This window comes from Opisthocomus hoazin, chromosome 6 (assembly GCF_030867145.1).
Source record: "Opisthocomus hoazin isolate bOpiHoa1 chromosome 6, bOpiHoa1.hap1, whole genome shotgun sequence".
Lineage (NCBI taxonomy): Eukaryota > Metazoa > Chordata > Aves > Opisthocomiformes > Opisthocomidae > Opisthocomus > Opisthocomus hoazin.
Window position 1 is genome coordinate 40,361,909 of NC_134419.1, and position 24,059 is coordinate 40,385,967.

Genomic DNA, 24,059 nt, shown 5'->3' on the forward strand with positions numbered 1-24,059 from the left:
CCTCTTTTTTTCTGGCCCTGAATCCTGAAATGTGTTCTGATTATGTAAAATAAGAAGCTCAGACTTTGAGAGAGAGGACAGTGAAGGAACTATCAAGTTTCAGATCCCTCGGAGGAGTTTCAGCTCTGACCAGTTTAGGAGGGTGTTCGTTTCTGTTAGTACTGACAAGTCCATCTGAAGATGAGAAAGTTGTGTACCTATTTATATGATCTAAGGCAAATGGGTTTTGCTTGCATCCTTATTCTTTTGAGGATAGAAGAAAATGATGTTATGTGTTCTTTTCCTCTTATCAGGTCCCCCAACATCGGTTCCCCCAGTCTCAGGAAGCTTTAGTGCAACAGCATCTGGTCTCTACACACCTTACACTGCGAGCCAAGGACCCCCTCCTACCAGTGTGTCTCAGGGTCTTCCTTTGGCACAGCCTCCCTTTCCTGGTCAACCAGTGTCAACGCAGCGCCTACCTGCTCAAGTCCCTGGCTTTGCCCCACCTCCCTCTTCTACAGGGATCGGACCTTCCTCTTACCCTCCTGCCACAGGTGCCCCAAGGCCACCTACGATGCCAGGCCCACCCCTGCCTGGGCAGACGGTTGCTGGACCACCAGCCTCCCAGCCCAATCACGTATCCTCACCACCACCTCCATCAGCCATGTCAGGGCCGCACCCTGCGCCTCCCGTGAGTGGCCTCCATGGACCGCCTCCTCCCACTCATCCTCCGCAGCCAGGGTACCAAATGCAGCAGAACGGTGAGTATTCTTATGACAGGAATTGCAAGTGAACGTGTGTTCTCTGTGTGCTGTAATCTGAGAGCTGACTTTCAGGTTTGTAACCTGCAGGCTCCTGGCTGCACTTCAAGGCTGTGATCATGTCTGAAAGACAAATCCAGTATAAAGAATAGGATGTGTCATTCTAAGATATTTGTCGTACAGGTTTTAATCAGGTTTATGTACCTAAAGGAATCCTAGCTTACGTAGCCAAAAAGTTGTTTAATAATTAGTGCCATATTACTACAAGAATTTGTGATCAAAATTTTATTATGAACATTAATTTGATATCTGCAACCTCATCTCTTCAAAAGTAGAGATCTGAAATCCTACAAAGCCTTATCTCTTTTTTTTTTTATTATTATTATTTGTGGCCAGTGTGCGTATAGAATGTGTATGAGAGGAGTTGTTAAACGCTGAAAAGGAGTTGCTACTTTTTCTTCTTTAATTGACAAAACTCTGTATTTTTCTTCTTGCAGAACCTTTTACATTTTGTGTGTGCTTAGAAGTAGTATCAGTTAAGCTTTCTGAATTATAAACAGTTTTGGCTGATTTTTAATCAGTAACATTTACAGATAGCTAGGGTAAAGTAATCGTGTGCAAGTGTCAGGACTGAGAATCCCACCCCCCATGCAGCTTTGCACAGCTGGCTGGGTAAATTAGCTATAAATCTCTGTCCAAATTGCTGTGAACTGTAAAAACAGTAATGGGGTAAATCATGCTGCTATTCTGTAACTGAATGAAACTGTTCAATGTAATATGAAGTAGCTCTAGGTAGTTACAGAACGAGATAATCACACATTAGCCTATTACTGTAATTTCAGACAAGCCAAAACTGCCCAAGGGAACTCCTCGCATACCTTCATTTTGAAGAATTGCGGGTCATCTGCTAGCTGTTTTGCTGTTCCATGTGCACTTTCAGTTAGGCAGTTCTGCAGTTTGACTTAAATGTTCAGAATGCATGATCTTAATGGGTATTTTAACCATATTATTCTAAAAATAGTTGTTTTAGTCTAAAACCCTGGGTTTCCCTGATGCTGGTTTTGAGGAAGACTGTATCCATCAGTTTATTGGTTCATTGATAGAGATGTACAGGTCTAAGCTGAAACATTGTCATAACTATGTTTTAACTGATAAGTATTGATAAATATGTATTTAACTGAAAAGCATGTGACTTTCTTGTGTTTTGACGATGACAGGAAAAGTGGGATGAGCCTAATGAGGAAATGCCTAGTCTTAGCTGTTGTTTGATTTTGCTGTCCCTTTCTTGTAAGGTTCCTTTGGGCAGGTGAGAGGTCCCCAGCCAAACTATGGAGGAGCCTATCCAGGAACACCGAATTATGGAAGTCAACCCGGACCACCTCCTCCACCAAAACGCTTGGATCCAGATTCCATTCCTAGCCCTGTAAGCTTGCTTTGTTCTTATCAGTGTGAACTCTTCCGCAGTGTCTTTACATAAAACTGAACTGACAGAGACCAAAGATCAAAACGGGTTTCTCGTTCCAGGGAACATCAGTCTGTTTTCCTGCTTGCTTCTCTCTTGTATATCCAGCTTCAGTCTTTTGTTACGAAGCAGTATTTTTCTTGGTGACTAAAGAAAGGCACTGCAAATCAATGCTCAAATTCCTCAGGTCTTTTTCTGTACAATGTTACATTTTTGAGAATCTTTGCGAGCTTTGATTAAGCTTCTTGCTCCTTTTCTGGATTCTTGCTCAATGACTTTCCAAGGTGAACACATTTCGGGTTTTGAGGTGACAATCTATGAACTGTATGATCCAAGTTTAAAGCGTGGTTAATAGTGCTTTTCCTTGCCCTATTCCTACAGTCTGTCAAAAAGCTGGTTAGCGCTTTTTTGGGGGTCACGAAGTCATGACGCTACTTCAGTCAGATATGGACAACTTCTCGAATTGGGATTATCTTTCAGAATGGAGGTTCTGAGAAGGGACAAGCAGTGACATGTAATGCCTAGCTATGATGAGTGACAGTAAGCCTGACAATATTACTGCCCCTGGTCTGCTGTGCTGTTCCTTCCACTGCTGCTGATGCTGTTCTGTTACTGTCTCAGAAGGCCGCAGTCGTTTGGTAACAGGAAACCTTTCCAGGGCAGTGCTTACAATTAGTTTACTTCAAAACTATAAAAATAATTTAGTCTTGAGTCGCGTCTTAGATCTGATCTGGTGCTGTTCAGAAGTTATTGCTGTTCAAAAAAGATCTGTTTAGACTCCAGGTTTATGTAAAGTTTATGACCATATTTTTTTTCATAGAATGTAGGAAGCCTTTAACTGCTTGTCTGCTTCTCTTCTCTTCCACTAAATGAGATCTCAAATGGCTTGTGTCAGTTGCCTTCATTTTAGCATGTTCTGAAAGTGTAAAGCCCCAATTTCTAACCAAAATGAGCACGTGAGCCGCTTCCTCTGTTAGCGATGTGTTCAGAGCCCAGTGTGCTGGCAAGACTGGTTTTGGGATCCCTGTATGCTGCAGAAGCTGATGTTTCCTGTTGCATGAACCATGTCCAAATGTATCTAATTCCAGTGCTACAGGTTTGGGTAGAGAGAAGTAACACTGTTACTTTTTGTTTTATTATTCTCTTTTCTTTTTTCTCTTTGTGGCACTCTTACTTTTTATTTTTTTAAAAAAAGCAACTTAATGAGCTGCCACCCCAGCAGAAACCCAGGCACAGAATAGACCCAGATGCAATTCCTAGTCCAGTAAGTGCTGTATACATGTCAATTGTAGTCTGTGTGTTGGTGACCATCCGTGCATGCCTGAAACCTGAACTTCACCTCACTAACCCTCCATCATTAATCCTTTACCCTTTCCTTGCTGTCTTCTGCTTGCCTTATCAATAAGAGTAACGTTGTACCATGAGAGGTTGTTAAAATCTGCTCTTCTGGGAATGGTGAGGCGGTAGAAAGCAGACTGTTTCAGCAACAGATCATGAAGAATGTCTCCCCTTCACTTTGTCTGATCTTTAAAATATCTCCCTCATCAGATTCCAGCTGGCATTTTCCGTGTAAGCCATCAGTGCGATTGTCCATACAGTGTGTGTCTCCTGTTAACGTACACACAGCATGAGCCTTTGTAGCCACGTTTTCTACCAGCTTTGAGTGGAATTTGATTACTGTTCTTGATGATATACCAGTAGTAGGCTAATGCTTTGAAGTTTTAAAATTGCAGATAAACTGTTTTGTTTTGGTGTTAATGCCTGATATAAATCTTCTAATAGGTTAATATAAGGCATGGGGAGCTAGAAACATTCTCTCATTATCTGTGCTCATACATAACCATTAAATTTTGAATTTGAAAATTTAATGTTTATGTGTAGAGAATCTTACCTAAAGAAAGAAAAAAGCAGCTACCTTTTGGATTGGAATTAAAAAAACCCACTCTTGACTTTCTCTTACCCTCATATCACTTCTTCCTTGTTCACCCAAAGCTGGTCATGTAACAGGTACCAGCGGTGAGACCACTACGTCAGTGTGTAGGCTTCTGAAGTGGGACTGGATTTATCCTAGAGTAGTCATTTCTGATGCTATGGGAAGCTTTCTGCTGGCAGCTTGGAATCCTTGATGAGAAGGTAGAAGTTCTGCTGTGCAAACTTCTGCATTGCACAGTTTACTGTAAGCGAAGACACGTGTGCTTGGTGGCAAAACCAGATCAGAAGAATGATGGCTAGCTTTAATGCTTCCATTCAGGCACCAGTATGGAAATGTAGTTGAAACTGTATAACCACAATTTTCTGTTCTTATGCAAAGATCAGTGGATATTTTAGTCAAGTACAACCATTTAATGCATTTCCATTATGTTAAGCATATTTGCATTAATGAAGAATTTGAAATACTAAGAAATTTAAGATTATTCACTGGCTTTGTGAAGTTTAAGCTTGATTCATTGACAAGTCTGTTGAAACTTCACTTTCCACATCCCCAGAATTCAAATCACGAACTCTTGAGCACCACGGAGTAATGAAGACTTCCACCTGAGCTTACAAGCATCTGTCTTTAGGTCAGAGTTACAGTGGATAGAAATAAACATATGCTATAAAAATGGTAGCAACCCAACAGAAAGGAAACCCAGGTTATCTATAGAACTTCACCCTGAGGCTTACAGAAACTCCTAATTTTAATTTGGCTAGGACCAGTGTACAAGGGAATACTGTTGAAAATTCCTTTCTTGATCTGTGTTCGGCTTTATGAGTTCAGATTAGGCCTTGAAACACAAAATACGCTAATACTCAAAATACTTGGGGAAAAATACTATTTGCAGCTTGTAATTTATTGTTAGTCATAAAGTACTATTTGAAAGCAAACTGAGAGGTGACTGCTTGACAAAACTTATTTGCTTTAGACTACTTATTTTTTGAGGTAGTAATGTTTGCCTCAGGTCCCCTGTTCACTGCCTTACAGATAAAAAATTTCATATTTTACTGTATTTTGAAACCAAGCCTCCAAATATTAATGTGGTGTTTTCTGTCATAGATTCAAGTGATTGAAGATGACAGAAGTAACCGTGGATCAGAACCGTTTGTCACTGGAGTGAGAGGGCAGGTCCCACCTCTTGTTACTACAAATTTCTTGGTCAGGGATCAAGGTAAAATATCTTTCTTTTCCTAAACAAGCAAACAGAACACAAACCCCAAAGAGTCAGTGGCAGAACTGTCCATGGCTTCAAAGGAAAAGCTAGAGGAATGATTTCAGTGTCTGGGGTTGTATGTTTTACAAACAGAAGCTTAGTTTCAAGTCCTGTGTTGATTTGATCTCAGTGTAGATTCTGCAGATTGTTTGGTAGCTGGTAAACAATTTGCAAGTAAAAAATCTTTTCCAAGACAGGCACCTGGAACCAGCATTAGCAGGGAGGTCAGAAAGCACCAAATGAAGCCTCTTCTGTAGATCTGTATCAAGGAGAGTTAAGAACTGACACTTACTAGCAATATCATTTGAATTGGACTGGGAACTGTATTTTTTAAAACATGAGTGGGATGTCAATTGGTCCATGGGCTTCATAGAGAAAGAATATTAAATCCTTTAATTTCCCATGCTTTATTGGAGATTTTAAACTCCCTTAAAACTTCAGAATCCTCTTCTACATCAAGTGCTTTACTCTTCAGCCAAAATTACAAAATCAAACAGTGAAAATGTTTGAGTTGAGTTTTCTGCCTATAGTGTGTTTTAGTCTGCAAAAAGAGTGAAACAAGAATATATTTTTAGAGGTTTAAGCTGGTGTGGAATGAAGTTCATTTGTTTTGAGTTAAGGACTTTGGTTATACATAGTCATCATAAAGAGGCGTTCTGTTTTGAATTCATTAAGTTTTTCGTAGGTTGAAGTTAATGGATTATTGAGATAAGCTGTTAGTCCCTGCGTCTTAACAACACACCTGAAGATACCTTTATTTCTGTTCTTGAGCATAAACTGAACTTGTACTGAAATTTGTGGGGATTTTTTCTTTGTTCCTCAGGTAACGCAAGCCCCCGCTACATAAGATGCACATCTTATAATATTCCCTGCACCTCAGACATGGCCAAACAGTCCCAAGTTCCCCTAGCTGCTGTCATAAAACCGCTGGCTACTCTACCCCCAGAGGAGGTGAGACCCATGTGCGGAGTTATGTATGCACTGTGTGCGCTCTGAACTCGTCAGGAGTGTGCTATTAGATGGCAGCGTTTAACAGATACGTTGAGAAGGAGTGTTTGGGTAATGACGAGTAGGTAAAGACTGATTCTCCCACAAGCGCGTTGTGGAGATCTGTAAGGCAGAAGAGTGATGTATTCAAAACATGTAATACATTGATTGCCATGATAATTTCAGCTTTTTTGCAGTAACTGTCAAGAACTATGACCAAATGACCAAAATAATAGGGTGGCCACGAATGCGTACACTTCCAGTTGATCTCAATTTCTTTCTTGGCTGAAAGTATTTAAATGGTTGTGAATCACTGATGTTAAGTGTCTTCCAGGATGTCAAGTTGTGAAATTGGATAAGAATGTATCAAGCAGCACTGGAGCAGTGACAGACAGACAGATATGCTTGTTAAATTTGAATACATCTGTTCGCAGTATTCTGTGCAAGCAGGGCCCTGTTAAACTTTACTTTAGCATCTGCAGAGGAAAGGAATATCCTCTGGGCTATTAGGGATGTGTTTTTCCTGTTGCATTTCGTTCACGTTCCTCAACTACGGTTTGGATTTTGACAATTGGTTCGTGATAAAACTGAGTTGTGAAGTTCATTCCTGTATCGCTGTGTTGTGCCTGGAGTTTAAAAGAAGTGCAATGGGAGAATGAGGTCTTATTTGAGAAACCTGGAGGCTTGTGAAGCTGCACATTTTCAGAGAAGCTTTTCAAACAACTAGTTGGTGGGTCTCCTGGTGTGTTTATGCTTTGAACAAACACTTGTGATATCCAGAAAAAACATGGCAAGGATCGGAAGATTGCTCTGGAGGCTGGTCAGCTTCTAGCATTGGAAAGTTCTTTATGGCAAGGGCAGACTCCCTGAGGAGGGGCTGTTCCAGCTGCTGAAGGCTCTGCTGTTCAGAGCAGTAAGGCTGTAAATAGAGCTAAAGCTTAACATATCAGTAATGAGAGGATAAACGTCTCATGAAAATCCAACATTCAGATAAATCTAGAATATATAAAAATTCATCAACTGGCTGCCAGGTGCAGGACCTTTGCCCTATGTTAACACACAGTTCAGAAAGCAAAGCTTGAGGCTTCGGAAAGAAGTATTTTTGTGCCTTCTGGGAGTAGGTGGTTAGTGACAAGTTACACATAGCACCGCATGTTTACAGCACCCTTGTAGTTTCTTTGCATGCGTGTTATTGGGGAAGAGGCTTAGAAAAAAAGCTTATTGTGCAGAAATACAATACCAACATTTTCTGGCAGTCAGAAAACTTCAAATTTTCTTTCCTCTGAGGATGTCGGGCTGGGCGGTAGGAGCTGAGAAACGCTGGTCGCAAAACCGTTGTATTGTCAATAAATGATCAGTGGGATTGAATGAGAGATGTGACACATCCGTGGCATGAAGAGGAAGAAAGTGGCTGGAGCTTTTGCTCAAGTCCTGCTCGAGGAATGTGTTGTCTCTTAGACATGATCAGAGGTTTAAGGTGTGACTGAGGGAATTAAGACTAGACACCTTTAGCGTCAGAAAATTTAAAAGTAAGCAGTTAAACTTCCTTTTGAGCTAGATACTTAGCTATGAAAGGTGCTTTGAACTGTGAATGTAGATTGTAGCCTGCACAAGTTCTGTCTTAGTAATTTTAAAGTGCTTCCTGCGTGTTCTGAGGTCGAGAAGCTGCAGAGATTTCCAAGCATCTTATTCTGGTTTGGCTGCAAAAAGCGTATATTGTCAGTAATAGTTCAAAAATGGTATTGCTGCGTAAAAGTTTTGAGGACTTGCTGTACAATGGGGTCAGGACAAGCAGAACTAACGGATATACTGTATTTCGTGGTGGACTTCAAAAATAAGTCTTATCAGGTGGAATTTTTAAAGATGGTCTGGATGGTCTGTGTTCTTGAATCTATGGAATGTAAAGACTGGCTTCTATTTTGTCAGAAAGCTTGCTGTTTACAAGGGAGAAATGTAAGAGGTGAAGAGTTGCTTTTAAAACACCCAGCTTGTGGTGAAATGCAGATTGTGTGCTGCCTCCCGTGAGGTTATCGTGGCCATTCTTTGCATGGCTTCAGTCTTTTGTGTTCGCCTGGGACACATCTGCGCTGCGCAGTGTGGTGGCACCCCTAGAGCTGGTGCTCCTCACACAAGCTGCTGTGGAAGGTACTGCAGCACCGTGCAGAAGGACTCGTTTGTGCCGGAGTGGGATATCCCGTTGATGACTGCAGCCCACAGAACTGCTGTGCTAGAGCTGGAGGTGAACAGCATTTACCAAGCGCTCATTCAGGCTTCCCCACCCCCTGCACGCTCTCCCGCAGCTGCCAAAATGCTAGGTCCTGTGCGATGTACAGGGATATAGTTTTAAGCTCTGCAATACGTGTTGTCATTTCTTTTTCATCGTCATGTGACACTTCTTCATTTTTTTTCCCCTGCTTCCACAGACCCTTCCTTATTTGGTAGACCATGGAGAATCCGGCCCTGTCCGATGTAATAGGTGCAAGGCTTACATGTGCCCTTTTATGCAATTCATTGAGGGCGGAAGGAGGTTCCAGTGTTGTTTCTGCAGCTGCGTCACTGAGGGTAAGGTTTCTTCTGCAAATCCGTCTCTGGGCTCTACTGGAGTGATCTTTGAACAAGACGCAAGCAAATAAATCTTTATCAAGTTATGCTCATTTATAATGTATACTGTGCTTTAATATGTTTAGTATTGTAAAAAAAGTTAATTATAAAACATGTTCGGTGCTCAGTTCTGAAATTATCTTCAAATTAAGCACGTGCTTATGCATTGCAATATTATTGTACCAAATTTTGAACATGGGGTACTTGTAGCATAATGTATGGTGATTTGATAAATTATTTATGCTATTCTCTTAGGGTATTTGAAACTTATATTTTCCTGTGACTGATTGAGATGAACATCTAGTCAGTAGTGTGAGTTAGGATTCTTTTTTTGCTCACAGAACTCTGCCTAGAGTTGAGATTGCAGCTAAATCTGCTACAGCTGAATCTGCTGCAGCTGAGTAGGAGTGTTCAATGTATGCCAGTTAATCTTAGTTACTCTTCTAAATGAATATAAAACGTGCTTCCGTGTTTTTAAGCAGAAGTCACTATGCGCTGCGCTTATAGCATGACACCCGTAGGTTTGTTCTGAAGGCACAGTGGAATGTACGGTACAACAGTCCTTATGGTGAGAAGTTTTGAATGTTTCATTTGGTAGCACTGATGGCTCTTTATGGACCTCAGTTATGCTGTGCAACTGTTTGTAGAAACCAAAATGGGACGCTGAGGGGGTTAGAAATGGCCATTTTTAAAAAACCTTTTTGTCTGCTGATTTTTCAGCCTGCATGCACTCCCCATCGCGGCTCAGTCAGCAGCTGTATGAATGGCTGTACCTGTAACAGCTGAGCAGGGGCAGAGAAGGGAGGAATGCTCAGAGACTGCTGATGAGAGCAGTGCTGTGAAAATACTGTGTAGTGGTACCTACTACTTGAGAACAATTTCTGTTTTCTCTGCAAAAACAATTGGGTAATTAGCTTGTACTGGATGTGTACTTGGAGAGGAGAAGAGCGATAGGTCCTTATATATATAGTCTTAATGATATCTCTTTGTTCTCTTTTGAACTGTTGAGACTTTGAATGTTTAGAATAACTGAAAGGTGGTGAATACTACCATTACAGATAATCTCATTTTATTCTGCCCTGGAGCTATATAGGCAGCTACAGCTGGAATCATTTTGTCACCCTAGCAATTCTGCAGGAGGGACTCTCTGTCGTGGTAGTTCTTGGGGCACAAGGGAAATGCTTTCTCTGTTGCTGCAGCTGACTCCTGTAGGCAGAACCTTAGCTGAACTCCTGCTTTACCTTCTGATGCCTGGGGCCAGCACAACAGTGCTGGGCACTGGGCACGTGGTTACTCTTTTGGTTCCCCCTGCTTAATGCTTTACAATCCACTGTAAGAAGTACCCTCTCTATTCTGACGAAAGGCTTATGGCAGTCTCTGCACTGGAGAGTGCCTAGAAGGCTTTACTCTTGTGCAGCATGGCAAGGGATGGAAAAAGCTGACTCATACAGCAAAATAAGGAGCTCAAGCTTTTGGTAAGCCTGAATTGAGTCGGTAACGTTGTAGCCTGTAGTTTGCCTCAAACTTTGTTGTAAGTAATTTGTTACTACTTGTGCAAGACCATTATATTTTTCCTTTGGACTAAATCCTCCATAAGAATCCTCAGACCGTGTTGTAGTGACATTTCTGATGTGAAACTTAAAATGAGAATGTAAAGCAGGTTCAGAAAAAGTACACTAGTGACTATACAGCGTGCCACCTGGTGCATAGGACAAAGTGGATGCAGTTTGTCTGTGTTTCTTGGCTATAATGATGCTCTTAAGCTGCTTGAATATTTTTAGTGATACTGGCATGCTAGCACAGAGTGCTAGTGAGATTTCCTGGAGTTTTATTTGAAACAGCTGCTGTTATGTTAGCTCTCTAGTCACAGTGTTTATCATGGGTGGGTCACTGAACTTCATGTTTTTCCCTTCCCCAGTGCCACCTCACTACTTCCAGCATTTGGATCACACTGGAAAGCGAGTAGACTTCTATGACCGACCTGAATTATCACTGGGGTCTTATGAGTTTCTAGCAACAGTTGACTATTGCAAGGTACAGTAGTATGTGTTTATTACTGTATTTTGGTTTGCTTTTAAATAAAAAGCCTATTTTCCTAAAAGTAAGAATGGCATGAATTGTCTGGGGCTGCTTTCTTGCCAGCAGAGATAATTAACAGCATTAATTCAACCCACTTCATTATGTAAGATCATGTGCTTCTCTGCTTGCTTCCCAGAGCAGAGGAAGTCTTGATCACATACGGCATAATATAATTTTGCTATAGCTGCCTCTGTCATTCTCTTCTGGAGCTACATAAGCTGCTGTAGCTGCTGTTACCTTAGCAGTTCTGCAGGAGGGACCCTGTTGCAGTAGTCCTTGGGGCAGAAGGAGAATGTAGGAGAAATTCAAGAAAAGTACAATAGTAACTATGCAAGATACCACCAGTTGCCTAAGACAAATTTTACCTGTTGAACTTAACATTCAAATACAGCCTTGGTGGTTAAAAACGCAAGAATAGTGTGGAAATATATATTGTCAGAGCTGGTTCACTTCTAAATTATTATTTGAATCTTTAATTAACTTCTAAGGAATAGGAAAAATATGTGCAAGGTGTTTATTACAGCAACTTATATCTCTGCTGAAATAAATGCCCAGGAGATAGATGGCTAAATGTTGCAATTTTATACCGTTTACCTTCTGATGCCTCAGTTTTGCTTTGAGTTAAGGGAAAAAACAATTATCTTGCTTCTAACAGCGTGAGAAGCGTTTTTAATTCAAACAAGATGTGATCTTCCCAGCTTTTTCAAAACTTGTTCTGTTTTGCTTTTGTTCTGTGTGCTCCTTCCAGTACATCTTGTAGACTTCAGGAAACTGTTGACTGAAACAAGTTTTTCTTTCCCAAATCAAACCTTATATTTAAGCAGAAGGGAAAAGCTGCAGTTCTCAGAGAGGAAAATCTTGTGCTTTACATTGATGAGATCACTTATAACATGTCTGGCCAGGCTGCAAAGTCTGAAGAACTGGCAGGAAACTTCCCTGTCTGCTTTCCCTGTCTGGCGTAGTCGTGTAAACAGATGATTTAGTTGTGACTAGCCTGTTCTTTACTGAGCAATGGCAATATCAGTCTGGGGTGTGTAATACGGGTCCATTTCAAACACAGTGCGCTCAGTTGGGCAGGGATAGGAGAAGGATCTGAAGAAACAATTACTGCTCATGAGCAGAAAAGCATGTGAAAGGTATTAGAGTTTTGACCAGCATTGATTTGTCCATGTTAACAGAGATGATGATGTGGGCTGCATTACATGGCCATAAGGTGACTTCTTCCCTCTGTTCCACAGAATAACAAGTTTCCCAGTCCACCTGCTTTCATTTTCATGATTGATGTGTCTTACAATGCTGTGAAGAGTGGCTTAGTGAGGCTAATATGTGAAGAATTAAAGTCGCTTCTAGATTACCTGCCCAGGTAGGTATACTGTATACTACTGTAGCCAGTCAAAACGGGGGAAACTGTTACTTTTTCCCCTTAAAAAAAGCTAGAAATTAAAAAAAATATTCAGTAATCCTATTAAGCTTTTCTTCAGAAAAAGGCCAGGCAGAACATCTTTCTGGGTACCTTTCTAGGTGAAAATAATTCTTCTTTCCTTGCATCTTTCCCTTATCTCATACTGTGTTGGGTTCTGCGCAGTGATTTCATGATCTACTTGGATGTGAAGGCAAAGTATGTCTCTTACAGGGAAGGCAACATGGAAGAATCAGCCATTCGAGTAGGCTTTGTCACCTACAACAAAGTATTACACTTCTATAACGTGAAGAGCTCGCTGGCACAGCCGCAAATGATGGTTGTCTCCGATGTGGCGGATATGTTTGTGCCACTCCTGGATGGTTTTCTGGTGAACGTGAATGAGTCCAGGACAGTTATTGCCAGGTAACAGACATTTATTTATAAAGTCTGTAGTAAACTTCTTATTTGGTGAAGTCAAATGTTGCATTTGAAAGTGTTCCATTCGCTGCCTATTTGTTATGTTGTTCACCTAGAAGTTACTCTGCGTATTTTAACTTCCTGTACTCTTTGAGATTAAGCTGGCAAAGTAGGATGGAAAAATTCACGGGGTAGGGGTGTATTTGGCTTGTAGTCCAGCTTGGCAGAGTGCATATGTGAGGGGAGAAAAAGATACTTGAACTGTAGTTAAACTGTGGTGTGTAGCTAACTGTGGTGTGGGAACTAGACCTGGCACTGCACGTTTTTTAAAGAAATCTTCCAGCCTATTTTGTAGTGCATTAAGAAGCATACAAACCTGTGGATTAAACCTATTAGTACACAGGACGCTTGACAAACAGAGGTCAAATGTCACTAGTCTTTGCTAATTACTTACCAATATGTATTGGAATATATTAAAAGAGCAGGAATACAGAAGAGCTGTTGGAGTAGGCATCGGTTGAGGCTATACAGCAAGCACTCAGGATATGCATCAGAGCAGCCAATGAAGAATGACAGAGCATGACTTTTTCCACAGATAAACAATGAGATGCCAACAACTGTAAAAATTATGCAAATTTACAGACATGTTAGGGTCTTCTGTTTAAACCACCTCAGTCTCATAGGTCATCAACTGCCTCTGTGTGGCTTTTCCAGCTAAATGGAATATTGAATGCCTCCTTTTCCTTGTCGTTCGCTAGTTTGCTAGACCAGATTCCAGAAATGTTTGCAGACACGAGAGAAACAGAAACTGTTTTTGCACCTGTGATTCAAGCAGGGCTGGAGGCGCTGAAGGTTAGTAAATGCATTGTCACGGTAAATTGTTTTCAGTCTGAGTACTCTGAAGTTCATATTCTGCTAACACGCACTAATAAGACAATTCTAAAGGTTTTTTGTAAGTCTCCTTGTGGTAGATGTGCTATATGTAGGGAGTACTTGGCTCGTTCTTTAAGTGCATGTACCTCCAGTTCTAGATAGCTAGCTATTTGTTCTCCACCCAATTTTTCTTAATGGTTTTTGCTCAAAGTACAAGACATGTGGCTTAATCTCAGTTACCTGGCTGGGTTTTGCTTCGGAACAGTTCACAGAACTTACAACAACAACAACAACAAAAAAAAACACAACAACAAAAAAAAAAACATTCTCCAGCGTTAAAACCAGGTGCTGAAGTCTGTCATGTCTCATTCAGTCCTGTAGCATGGAGTCTGTCTAATCCTGTGCTTGAAGCTCTGGTACAATCTTAAGTAAAAGCAGCACATGCAGTCTGTTGAAGTTGCCTGCACTAATGTGCTGACCACATAAACCTTTCCTGAAGTTCTTCTGTTCCAGTACTTCATCCAGATACTTACGTGCGTGATCTAACTCTGACCTGTGTGTAATGATCGAATTGATTGCCTACATGATTCCATCCAAAACTGTTCATGTAGGTCTAATGTCTGTCACGTAGTCTGTAGAAGTCTCTCTTAGACTCAGTTTTCATGCCAATTTTTCAACCAAGAAATAATGTCAATTACTGATTGGTTGTTTACATACCACATGTGTCAGAAAATAACCTACTAAACATTGGCTAGTGTTGACATCGGTTATTGATTTAAAATTAATGATCGGCTGAAGCCCAGATTACAAAATCCTGTGCCATTTCTGTGTCTCTCTTCCTTTCTCACAAACTCAATAGCTGCAAATCAGAGAAGAAAGCAATCCGACATGTTTGTGTAAAATCTTTTGTAGCTGAGTCCTGCTTAGTGCTCCATCTCCGTGGAGCCAGTCCTTTAGTCCCTGCCATGGAACTAGCACAGGTCCAGTAGAACTGAAACTTGCTTTTCTGTAACTGGGCAGTGAGCTGTGCCCGCTGTGGTGGATACCACCGAAGTGACCAAGTGATTGCTGAGCCAGTGTGTCTGACAGAGTGCCTTCCTGCAGGAAAGCAGGGGAGTGATGAGGATGCTGGAATGCTTGTTCTTGAATCAGTCTCCCTTACAATTCTGTTGAATGTTTCTAACCTGCACTGTTGCACTCGCTTTCCTGCAGGCAGCTGAGTGTGCTGGCAAGCTCTTCATCTTCCACACCTCTCTGCCCATCGCAGAGGCCCCAGGGAAGTTAAAGAACAGGGATGATAAGAAACTGATCAACACCGATAAGGAGAAGGTAATAATGACTTGCGTGATGCTTACATTGCAGGTCTCTATTTTACCCCATAAAATAGTATAACAACTCTGAAGCAACATTAAAAATATTACAAGGGTAGCTCGTAATGTGACCATCCAAGCTAATGTCTTTTAACATTGCACTTTTATCTGCTGTTCTCAAGCAGAGCAGTGTAGGCTTGACATCATAAGGACGGCTCTGGTATGAGAAAAAGAAGAGATAGATCTAGATTCTTGTACGGGATAAGATACCATAGCTGGGTTGCAGTAAATGTGCTGAACTTACTACACATCTTGCTTTAATTGTAATTTTTCTAATATTCAGCAGTTCTGCAAAGGCAGGGAGACTTGAATTATAAAAGTGTGTTGACTGGGATTATGAACTGGATCTCGCTTTCCCTCTCTTACGCCAAGCTTCTGATCTCATCTCTGACTTCCTTCCTTAGACTTTGTTTCAGCCACAGACCAGCTTTTACAACAACTTGGCCAAGGACTGTGTGGCCCAGGGCTGCTGTGTGGATCTGTTCCTATTTCCAAACCAGTATTTGGATGTGGCGACACTAGGTGTAGTCACTCACCAGACGGGAGGCTCCATTTACAAGTACGCGTACTTCCAGGTAAGAGTGACATTGACTCAGACTGGTATTTGAGCTAAGTATGAACTGTTGTTTAGGTAAGAGTTCTTTTTCGTAGTGAACAGGTGCTGCTTTGGAAACAATTCACTACTTAAATTTCAACATTTTCACCAGAATTATTTTGTTAGCTTTATGTCTTTACACAAAATATCTCTGTTGATAACCAACAAGAAGAAAAGCTGTGCTGTTACCTTTTAGCACAGTATTTTATTAGCAGGGCACTGAGCCCTGTATGATGGCTGAATTTTAGAGTAAAACTGCAGGAGACGGTATCTGTTTTTAGGTTAGTTTACAGAGCAGCTCTGATTTATGGGAGTATGGAACTTGAATTATTGCTTGTGTTCTAGCTGGAGACAGACCAGGACAGATTCCTGAACGACTTGCGAAGAGATGTCCAGAAAGAAGTGGGATTTGATGCTGTAATGAGAGTGCGCACGAGCACAGGTGGGTGTTAGCATTAAAGAGTCTTAATAAATTGACCACTTCAAGCGTGTCATGTGGGAAGGAACAGATTTTCCCCCAATTTAAAACATCTTGAGACCAGGCTATGCAAAAAGCTCTACTAAAGCTTTGAAATTGTAAGGCTTCTGTTGAGACTGAGCAAGCATGCCTGCTGAAATGTGTCGAGATAGCTCAATGTCACTGATGACAGGATTTTCAGGGGTCCAAAGGCTGTCTGTCTAGTTATGCTGTTGCAAATTGTGGTTCATGTTGGGGTTTTTTCTTTTTTAGGTATTCGAGCAACTGACTTTTTTGGAGCTTTCTATATGAGCAACACAACCGATGTAGAGATGGCAGGTCTGGACTGCGATAAAACGATCACAGTGGAATTCAAGCACGATGACAAACTGAGTGAAGACAGTGGTGCGCTCCTGCAGGTGAGGGGGTGGGCTTGCTGGGAGAAAGAACCGAGTTGGCAATGTAGTATTGTCAACAAAACTGCGTCAAGGGGAATCAAATCTCAGCTGGGGAGAGTGCCAGTTGCAGAAGAGAACGAGGTTGGTCTGAGCTGAATTATTAGACACTCCTTCAAGGAACTGTTTGTCCTTTCCCTCTGCCCCTTACTATGCCCTTAACCGTTCAGTGTAGTTGTTCTCAGGGTGACATAGGCTGCTTCAGACCTACACAGTCTGTTTTCGGAGACCACTTGCCTTAATACAAACTGCTTACATTGCTGCTTGTTACCCTTCACTGACCCTGATTCTGAGCATATGCTTTTAGCTTATTGCACAAGTCTTTTACAATCATTATCTGATTTGCTTAGGCGTCCGAGTTATGGCTTTTAATGAAGTGTATTCAAATCCTGCCTTTCTTCTTATAGCTGGACCTCATTTTTCTGTATCCTGGCACTTTTGTCTCCTACAGTGTGCTCTCTTATACACAAGTTGTGCAGGACAGCGACGACTCCGCATTCACAACCTCTCCTTAAACTGTTGCACGCAGCTGGCTGACCTCTATCGAAATTGTGAGACAGACACGCTCATCAATTACTTGGCTAAATATGGTAAGGGCAAATATGGTAACAAGAATTGCAACCTTTAACTGCTGTCAAAAGGCCTGTTGTCATGCAGTGACACCTCTCTTTGTATCAAATGTCAGGTGGCAATACTGATGCTTCAGTCATTTATGGGAAAGAGCATAAAGCTGTGATGATAGTACTGTTGCTTGGGACGAGAGGAACAGGTAGAGGGTGTAGGCTTATCCTTCGTACAAATTTTTGTCTGAGTATTTTTAATAGAGGTTCGTATTGACAGCTGCTTGAATTCATCATTATATTTGTTTTTGGACTGGTTTAGTTCGTTCTTCAACTGTTCCAGAATTTTGCTTTGGGAATAGGAAATGTTGGCCTTTGCTCATAGATCTGGGTTAAATATTGTGCTTTTATGCATCGTACCATATTTCGCCTTTCTAGTTTGCAGTAAAAGCTTACACATCCAGCAGAGATTCAGAGAAGTGTATGTTTGTTGCCATTAAAATGTAAGAAACAGTCTATTTTCAGTGCACTGAAGAAAGAACCAGGCTACAAAAGGTGATTTTATAGCACCCCATGCTTTCAAGTATGACGAAGTGTATTTTAAAGTACATGGCAGAAACAGAGTTGAAGAATATGTAATAAAATGAGTAAATGAGCCGCTTCAGGTATTCAGTAGGCATGTGTCATCTCTTTCCTACAAGTTTGAAGGGGAGGGGGGAAAAAAGACTTTCATAAACCATAGCTGTTTAGATGCACCTTGTAGAAATAGTGTTGGGTTTTTTACTGTTCATAAGCAATCACTTGATGGCCGTCCATTTTGTTCCTCTTTCCGTGCAGCATATCGTGGAGTTCTGAGTAGTCCAGTAAAGACTGTACGAGATGCGCTGATCAACCAGTGTGCCCAGATCCTAGCTTGCTATCGAAAGAACTGTGCTAGTCCCTCTTCTGCCGGCCAGGTAAACTCCAGTGCTTTCACTCGAGTCACAGGCTCAGGCATGAAAAGGTGGTGACAGCTTCTTCCTACCTAACCTACTCAAAAAAAGTCAACTGCTTTGCTCAGCAGAAATTTTCAAAGAGAGTACTCGGGGAAGGAGAGAGACTGCAAGTAGAACTATAGTTGAGAATGGCTTCTGGGGCCTTGTCTGGAGCCCAGACAGCGCTGCCTATGCCAGGGAAAAGTTCTATGTCATTTTTGCAAGTCCGTGATGCAATTAGACTGTCGGCTTTCCCTCCTTACAGCCGTACTGTGCTTTGTTGGTTCACGCAAGTCATGTTTGACAAAACGAGGGCTTATTCAGCGAGACAGCTGACCAATTTCCATCTGCTTGTGCCTTGTAGCTGATCCTCCCTGAATGCATGAAGCTGCTTCCTGTGTACTTGAATTGCGTGCTGAAGAGTGACGTCCTTCAGCCTGGGCTGGAGGTCACCACAGATGACCGTGCCTACATTCGCCAGTTAGTCACATCCATGGACGTGGCAGAAACAAACGTCTTCTTTTATCCCAGGCTTTTGCCCCTGGTGAGTAGTTCAGGATATCCTGACCACTGCAGACTTGCTGTTGTCTTGACTCGTCGCTAGAACTGGCATTTGTATTTTAGCGAGGGAAAGCGATTTGAGAAGGATTTGGGATCTGCCGTCTGCTGGGATGCTTCACTTAATTCCGCTCGGTTGTAGGTGCATTACTGCATCTTGCGAGTTTGCCAAGGGATTTTTTTCTGAGCTGTGAGCATGTGGCTAGTGGCAAAGACGACACTTCTGACCCTCTCATAATCTTTCGAAAAGTCCTAAAGCCTCTTGTAACTTTAGTAATTTTCGTCATTGCAGGGCAACTCCACGTACTGTTCTGACTTACCAGTACCGTAGCTGCTGGAATAACACTGACAACTGCTTACATTCCTAATCCAGGAGCCAATACTGGAACTACAGAGTAATTTCACAGCAGCCTTCCGTTCTCTCTTGCTAACCAAGAGTCTCTGATCGCTTATGTTCAGTAAGAGAGCTAAGCTAAGGAAGATGATGCTTCAGTCACAGCTACTGCAGTGTTATGAGTCCTAGAAATGAGAAAACCATTGGGCTCTTGGTGGCAAAAGTTTTCAGGACTTCATAAGATGTTCTTGGTTTATAACCTTGATTTTATTCTTATTTTTTATTTCACTCTAAACCAGACCAAAGCAGATGTTGACAGCGACTCCTTGCCAGCAGCGATCCGGAACTCGGAGGAACGTCTCTCCAAGGGCGACATATACCTGCTGGAGAACGGGCTGAACATCTTCGTGTGGGTGGGAGTCAACGTGCAGCAAGGCCTGATCCAGAACCTCTTCGGAGTGTCATCCTTCAGTCAGATCAGCAATGCCTTGGTGAGACAGGGGGTGGCGCGGGAGCCTGTGACTGTGATAGCCACCCAAAAACTTACCACAGCGAGAAAGCAAGTTAAAAAATAGTGTTAAATTTTTCACAGTAGGAACAAGAGAAGCACAGGTCTGTGAAACTAGGGGAACGCCCTTAGGCTGGGCCTACCGACTGTGCTTTTGCCGAGCTTAGTTTGACGCACCACACTTGCACTGACGGTGCAGGGAACAGTGGATATGTAAATAGCACCAAGAATTGACCTTTAATTTTGAGACCACGTTATATTCTCTTTTCACGAGTTGAGCACAACGAGATTGTGTGTTCATGGTGGTAGATGTGTCTCTACCCTTACGTAACAGGACCAAACTGCTGAGTTCTGTTTCGTGTTGCCCTGCTTCACGTGACTAATGAGGACTGGATCTCTTTCATTCCAGAGCACCCTGCCTGTCTTGGAAAACCCCTTTTCAAAGAAAGTACGGTCTATTATTGACATGCTTCAAGTGCAGAGATCCCGCTACATGAAGGTAAAAATGTTGTTCCCTATTCGTAGCTTTAAATCCCCTTCCCTTTTAGCAGAGCAGGTGATGCCTGGTAACGCTGCAGTGCTGAACTTCTTCCTGATCTCATAAATGTGATTGAAACAAAGTTTTCAAGGATCTGAAAAAAATGTTGTTACTAGTTTTGGAGTTCTGTGCTTACCATAGTTCTAAATTTTTTCAGACTTGTTACAATATACTACTGCACAAATGACGTATGTGGTATTTTCCTTCTACTTAGCAAGGATTGAGGCTTCACCCAGCTTAGAAAGCACAGAAGCCATACACGCTGGAGTTCTGGTTATCTCTCTTTGGGATTTTTGAGCTATTTAGCTTTTTGCTCTTTTTTTTTTTTTCCACAAGCACATTAATTCTGCTAACTACTCACTGTTGGTGTTGTTTTGGTTTTTTGTAGTTAATAATTGTGAAGCAAGAAGATAAGCTGGAAATGCTCTTCAAGCACTTTCTGGTGGAGGACAAGAGCCTGAGCGGGGGGGCTTCGTACGTGGACTTCCTGTGTCACATGCACAAGGAGATTCGGCAGCTACTGAGCTAGAGGAGGGAGCGGGGCTGGAACTCGGCAGTGACGTTTTGGTTTCCACCGATGACCTGATCGGATGGCCCAGTGCCCCTCAAAAAGGACAACGTAGAAATCTGTACAATTCCATAATTTTTAATACACATTGCATAAGCAGAAATCCTTTCAAACTCTCCCGGTCCCGTATGAGAGATGAAAAATTTTCCTGGTGAGGGCTAACAAAAAAAAAAAAAAAAGGCCTTTGATACCAGGTCTTTTACTTGTATCTAAATTGTTTCCTGTGCTTGGCAGGAGTTCACCCCCCACCCTGTGCTCGCTAATCCTGTCATAATGAATGTAGTTTTTTTTTTCCAGTTCACTGTACATGATTCAACATTGGGTGAAAAAGCGATAACTCTTCAAAACTTCTGGTAGTCGTTGTGTGTTTGTACAGGCGCGTGTGCATGCTCCAGGTGTGAAGAGGACGCGCCGGTGGGGAGGACGAGAGGCAGGTCAGGCGATGGGAGCTGCGGCAGCCAAACGTCTGGCGTCTCCTGCTTGTAAGAGGGAACCCAATGTCGCAGAGCGCAGACGTATCGCCTGGCTGCCTGAACCAGAAACCCGCCAAAAAGGAAATGAGTGGCGAGCCCGGAGGCAGCAGGGCACGTTTCTGTCCACAGTCTTCCCTGTACTTTAAGTTGCTGTGCAGATCTGTGACAGAGTGAAGGAACAGTGCAGTGAGCAACGTCAGCGCTTCTGAACGACGCAGGGGTAGAGATGGCGCTTGCTGTTCGCGTGCATGGCAACTCCTTTCCCTCTCATCGCACGGCTCGCTCCATGTTCCGTGGCCTCTCCTGCAGAGCCGACCTGTCTGTCCAGATGGTGGTGGGGACAAAAGCCTCTTAACCTTAAGCAGAAAATACTTCTAACCAGGCGATGCAGGGCTGTGTGGGAACTGGATGTTAAGGAATGGCCATTTTCAGCCATATTATTGTGAATTATAGCAAACACGCAGGAATTTGAGTTACACTGATGCAAATTTGAGACTGCTTTGTACCCTGGCACACAAGGAACGGGGATACAAAAGCGAAGAGTTAGGCTGTGCTGTCATAGGTATCGCAAGTACCTGGTTTCGGTTCTTGAAAGCCCCTGGGCCACAGCGAAGAGTTCCATCACTGGCTGTGTCTGCCCTCCCCCATTCTACCCACTGATCAGCTTGCACAAAACCTTTTTGTAAGCCTGTTTGTGAAACTGAAATACCTCAGACGGATTACGCCATCCGCTCTGGCCACTCTGCTGCTCCATTCTGTGAGGGCGGATGGGGAGACTCCCGCGAAGAGGGAGCGAGCTGTAAATCGAATCCTGAATCCTAAGGGCTTCGTTTATTCCCTCTGAAAGGAGGCGTGTGTGTTTTGGCTTGAACGCTGAACAAGTGTTCTGACAGTGCCCGGGAGTTTAAGCCACCAGTAGCGCTGAAAGTGGAAGGAAGAATGTGGCTGGGTTAGAGCACATATTGTCTGGGCTCGACGGTTCAGAGGAAAGTCCTTGTTAAGGTCAGAAAAATACCTGGCTATGGTTTTAGTTCCGTACCCTGTAGCATGTATATAAACCCATTTTTTTCTTCTAATGCTGCTAGTTTGTCTTCCCTCCCCCCCATCGCTACACAGAAAGGGGGCGTATGACAACTGCGATGGAGAAACTGTTTCAAGATGTGGCTGACAGAACCTTCAGCGTTTTTGTACGAATGCGGCTGACTTTTTACTCCGCCAACTGCCTCCAACCAAACAAGCCAGAGGATTTTTAACTGGAGAGGAAAAAAACTTCCCAGGAACATAAGGCACAGCAACCCCAGACTTCCACAACTAATCTCTAATATTCGTAATCGAGGGGGTGGGGGTTGGAAATGAAATCATGAACGAACCTTTCCTTTCCTTCACTTGTTTTTTCCAATGCATCTTTTAATTTGTAAAGAAATAAAAAAATATATTAAGATGTATTTTATGTCATTGTTAGTAAATAAACACTGCTTATTTTTTTCCAAACCCTGTATTTTGCGGGAGGGAGGGAGGAAGGGGGAAGGGCTGAAGTCTAGCTGGTTGATCCTTTCCAATCCCATCTTCTGCTGACTGAGTCCAGTCTTTTTTGGTTTTTAATTGTTACTCACAGGGAATGATGCCAAGAAATTCAACAGGAGGTAACGGACAAAAGATGCTGTTTAATCAGACTAGTGTTACTTTGCTTAAATGATTGTTTTTTAACTTTCCGCCCCTTTTGAGCTTTCATTTTGCGAAGAGCTTTCCTGTTTCTCTAACACGGCGCGAGTCGGATTGGCTGGGGTGTTTTGGGTCCTTTGGAAAGTGTCACCCTTTCCTTGTGCCAGTGTTAACGTCAAGGCTTCTCCGGTCTGAATTGTTCAGAGAAATGGAGCTCCAGGTCAGAGGTAGGAGAGCAGGGAAGGGGTGGGAGTGCTAATTGCAAAACACAGCTCGGGGTGAAGGGGCGGTGTAACGCCATTGATGTTACAACACCGGCGTTGTGCCGTTTGCTGATAACCTCACAGCACTTGCTGCCAACTACCTGGCAGTGCTTTATGTGTGGCAGCGTGCTGCCGAGAGGCCTCTCCTCCAGATCCTACGTTATGTCCAGAAACTGGGACGCTGGGGTAATGGCGGGCCCTGTCCCTCCTCCGCGGTCACTGCCTGCAGCAGGCTCCGCTGGCGGGCGCTCATGGCAGTGTGCGGACGTGGCTCCTGGCCCCGCGTCGCTGCGCTGGGCTTCGAGGTCGTGCCCACGCCCTCTCGCTCTCGGCTCTGCGATGGAAGCAAGAGGACAGCCATGTTTCAACCTCTCCCTTGCGTGGAGAGAGCCGCTGCTCCGCGTCCCAGCTGAGCAGCGCCCTGTTACTGTCCGTTACCGGTATCCCGGTGTCTCCTCGGGGATGAGCTCGAAGCCAGCGGCGGTTCCAGCGTGCTGGGTGATCTCCACGGTGCCAAACCCGCCGCCGCGGATACCGGCTCCCCCCTGCTTAACGCCAGACCCGTTCGTCCTCCCACCCCGGCGCAGGAGAACAGCTCCGCGGTGACTGAAAACCGGCGGCAGGCGCCGAACCCCCGGGGCCTGGGCCGTGACCCCCCCCCCCCCCCCCTGCCCGGCCGGAGCCGCTGAGGGGACGGCGGGGCAGGAGTGGCGGAATGGCGGCTCCGCGGCCCGGTTCCCCCCCCGGCCCAGCCCCCCCGCGGCCTAGTCCCCACCGACCCGGTCCCCCCCTCTACCCAGTCCCGCAGGCCCGTTTCCCCCTCGGCCGGGCCCCGCGCGGCCGGGTTCCCCCTCTACCCGGTCCCCCCCCGGCCCGCGGCCGGGTTCCCCCTCTGCCCAGTTCCTCCCCGGCCCGCTTCCCCCTCTACCCGGTCCCCCCGCGGCCCGGTTCCCCCGCGGCCTGGTCCCCACAGACCCGGTTCCCCTCCCGGC

General features: G+C 43.6%; 1 protein-coding gene and 1 long non-coding RNA gene across 6 annotated transcripts in view; one reads left to right on the forward strand and one right to left on the reverse strand.

The window, feature by feature from the left end:
- SEC24C (SEC24 homolog C, COPII component) overlaps positions 1–21,016 on the forward strand; it is a 36,531-nt gene extending 15,515 nt beyond the window's left edge. For 3 of the 4 annotated variants that reach the window (XM_075422868.1, XM_075422871.1, XM_075422869.1), the window contains 20 exons: positions 294–743; positions 2,036–2,166; positions 3,401–3,469; positions 5,240–5,351; positions 6,217–6,344; positions 8,804–8,942; positions 10,900–11,015; positions 12,299–12,423; positions 12,694–12,885; positions 13,638–13,731; positions 14,965–15,081; positions 15,527–15,697; positions 16,063–16,159; positions 16,448–16,593; positions 17,081–17,219; positions 18,027–18,145; positions 18,528–18,707; positions 19,355–19,546; positions 19,973–20,062; positions 20,490–21,016. In XM_075422868.1, coding sequence (XP_075278983.1) covers positions 294–743; positions 2,036–2,166; positions 3,401–3,469; positions 5,240–5,351; positions 6,217–6,344; positions 8,804–8,942; positions 10,900–11,015; positions 12,299–12,423; positions 12,694–12,885; positions 13,638–13,731; positions 14,965–15,081; positions 15,527–15,697; positions 16,063–16,159; positions 16,448–16,593; positions 17,081–17,219; positions 18,027–18,145; positions 18,528–18,707; positions 19,355–19,546; positions 19,973–20,062; positions 20,490–20,630 — 2,948 coding nt within the window. In that variant the 3' untranslated portion in view covers positions 20,631–21,016. The remainder of the gene's footprint in view (positions 1–293; positions 744–2,035; positions 2,167–3,400; positions 3,470–5,239; positions 5,352–6,216; positions 6,345–8,803; positions 8,943–10,899; positions 11,016–12,298; positions 12,424–12,693; positions 12,886–13,637; positions 13,732–14,964; positions 15,082–15,526; positions 15,698–16,062; positions 16,160–16,447; positions 16,594–17,080; positions 17,220–18,026; positions 18,146–18,527; positions 18,708–19,354; positions 19,547–19,972; positions 20,063–20,489) is intronic. The other variant, XM_075422870.1, reaches the window with a different exon arrangement.
- A 357-nt stretch (positions 21,017–21,373) lies between these two features.
- On the reverse strand, positions 21,374–23,802 carry LOC142361608 (uncharacterized). 2 transcript variants are annotated; one of them, XR_012764238.1, is made up of 3 exons: positions 23,506–23,787; positions 21,852–23,401; positions 21,374–21,462 (listed from the first exon to the last, which is right to left on the reverse strand). It is a non-coding gene; the product is annotated as an uncharacterized LOC142361608 (long non-coding RNA). The 2 variants fall into 2 exon arrangements; XR_012764237.1 differs by lacking the exon at positions 21,374–21,462 and having other exon boundaries at positions 22,787–23,401; positions 23,506–23,802.
- Between the last annotated feature and the right edge of the window lie 257 nt (positions 23,803–24,059).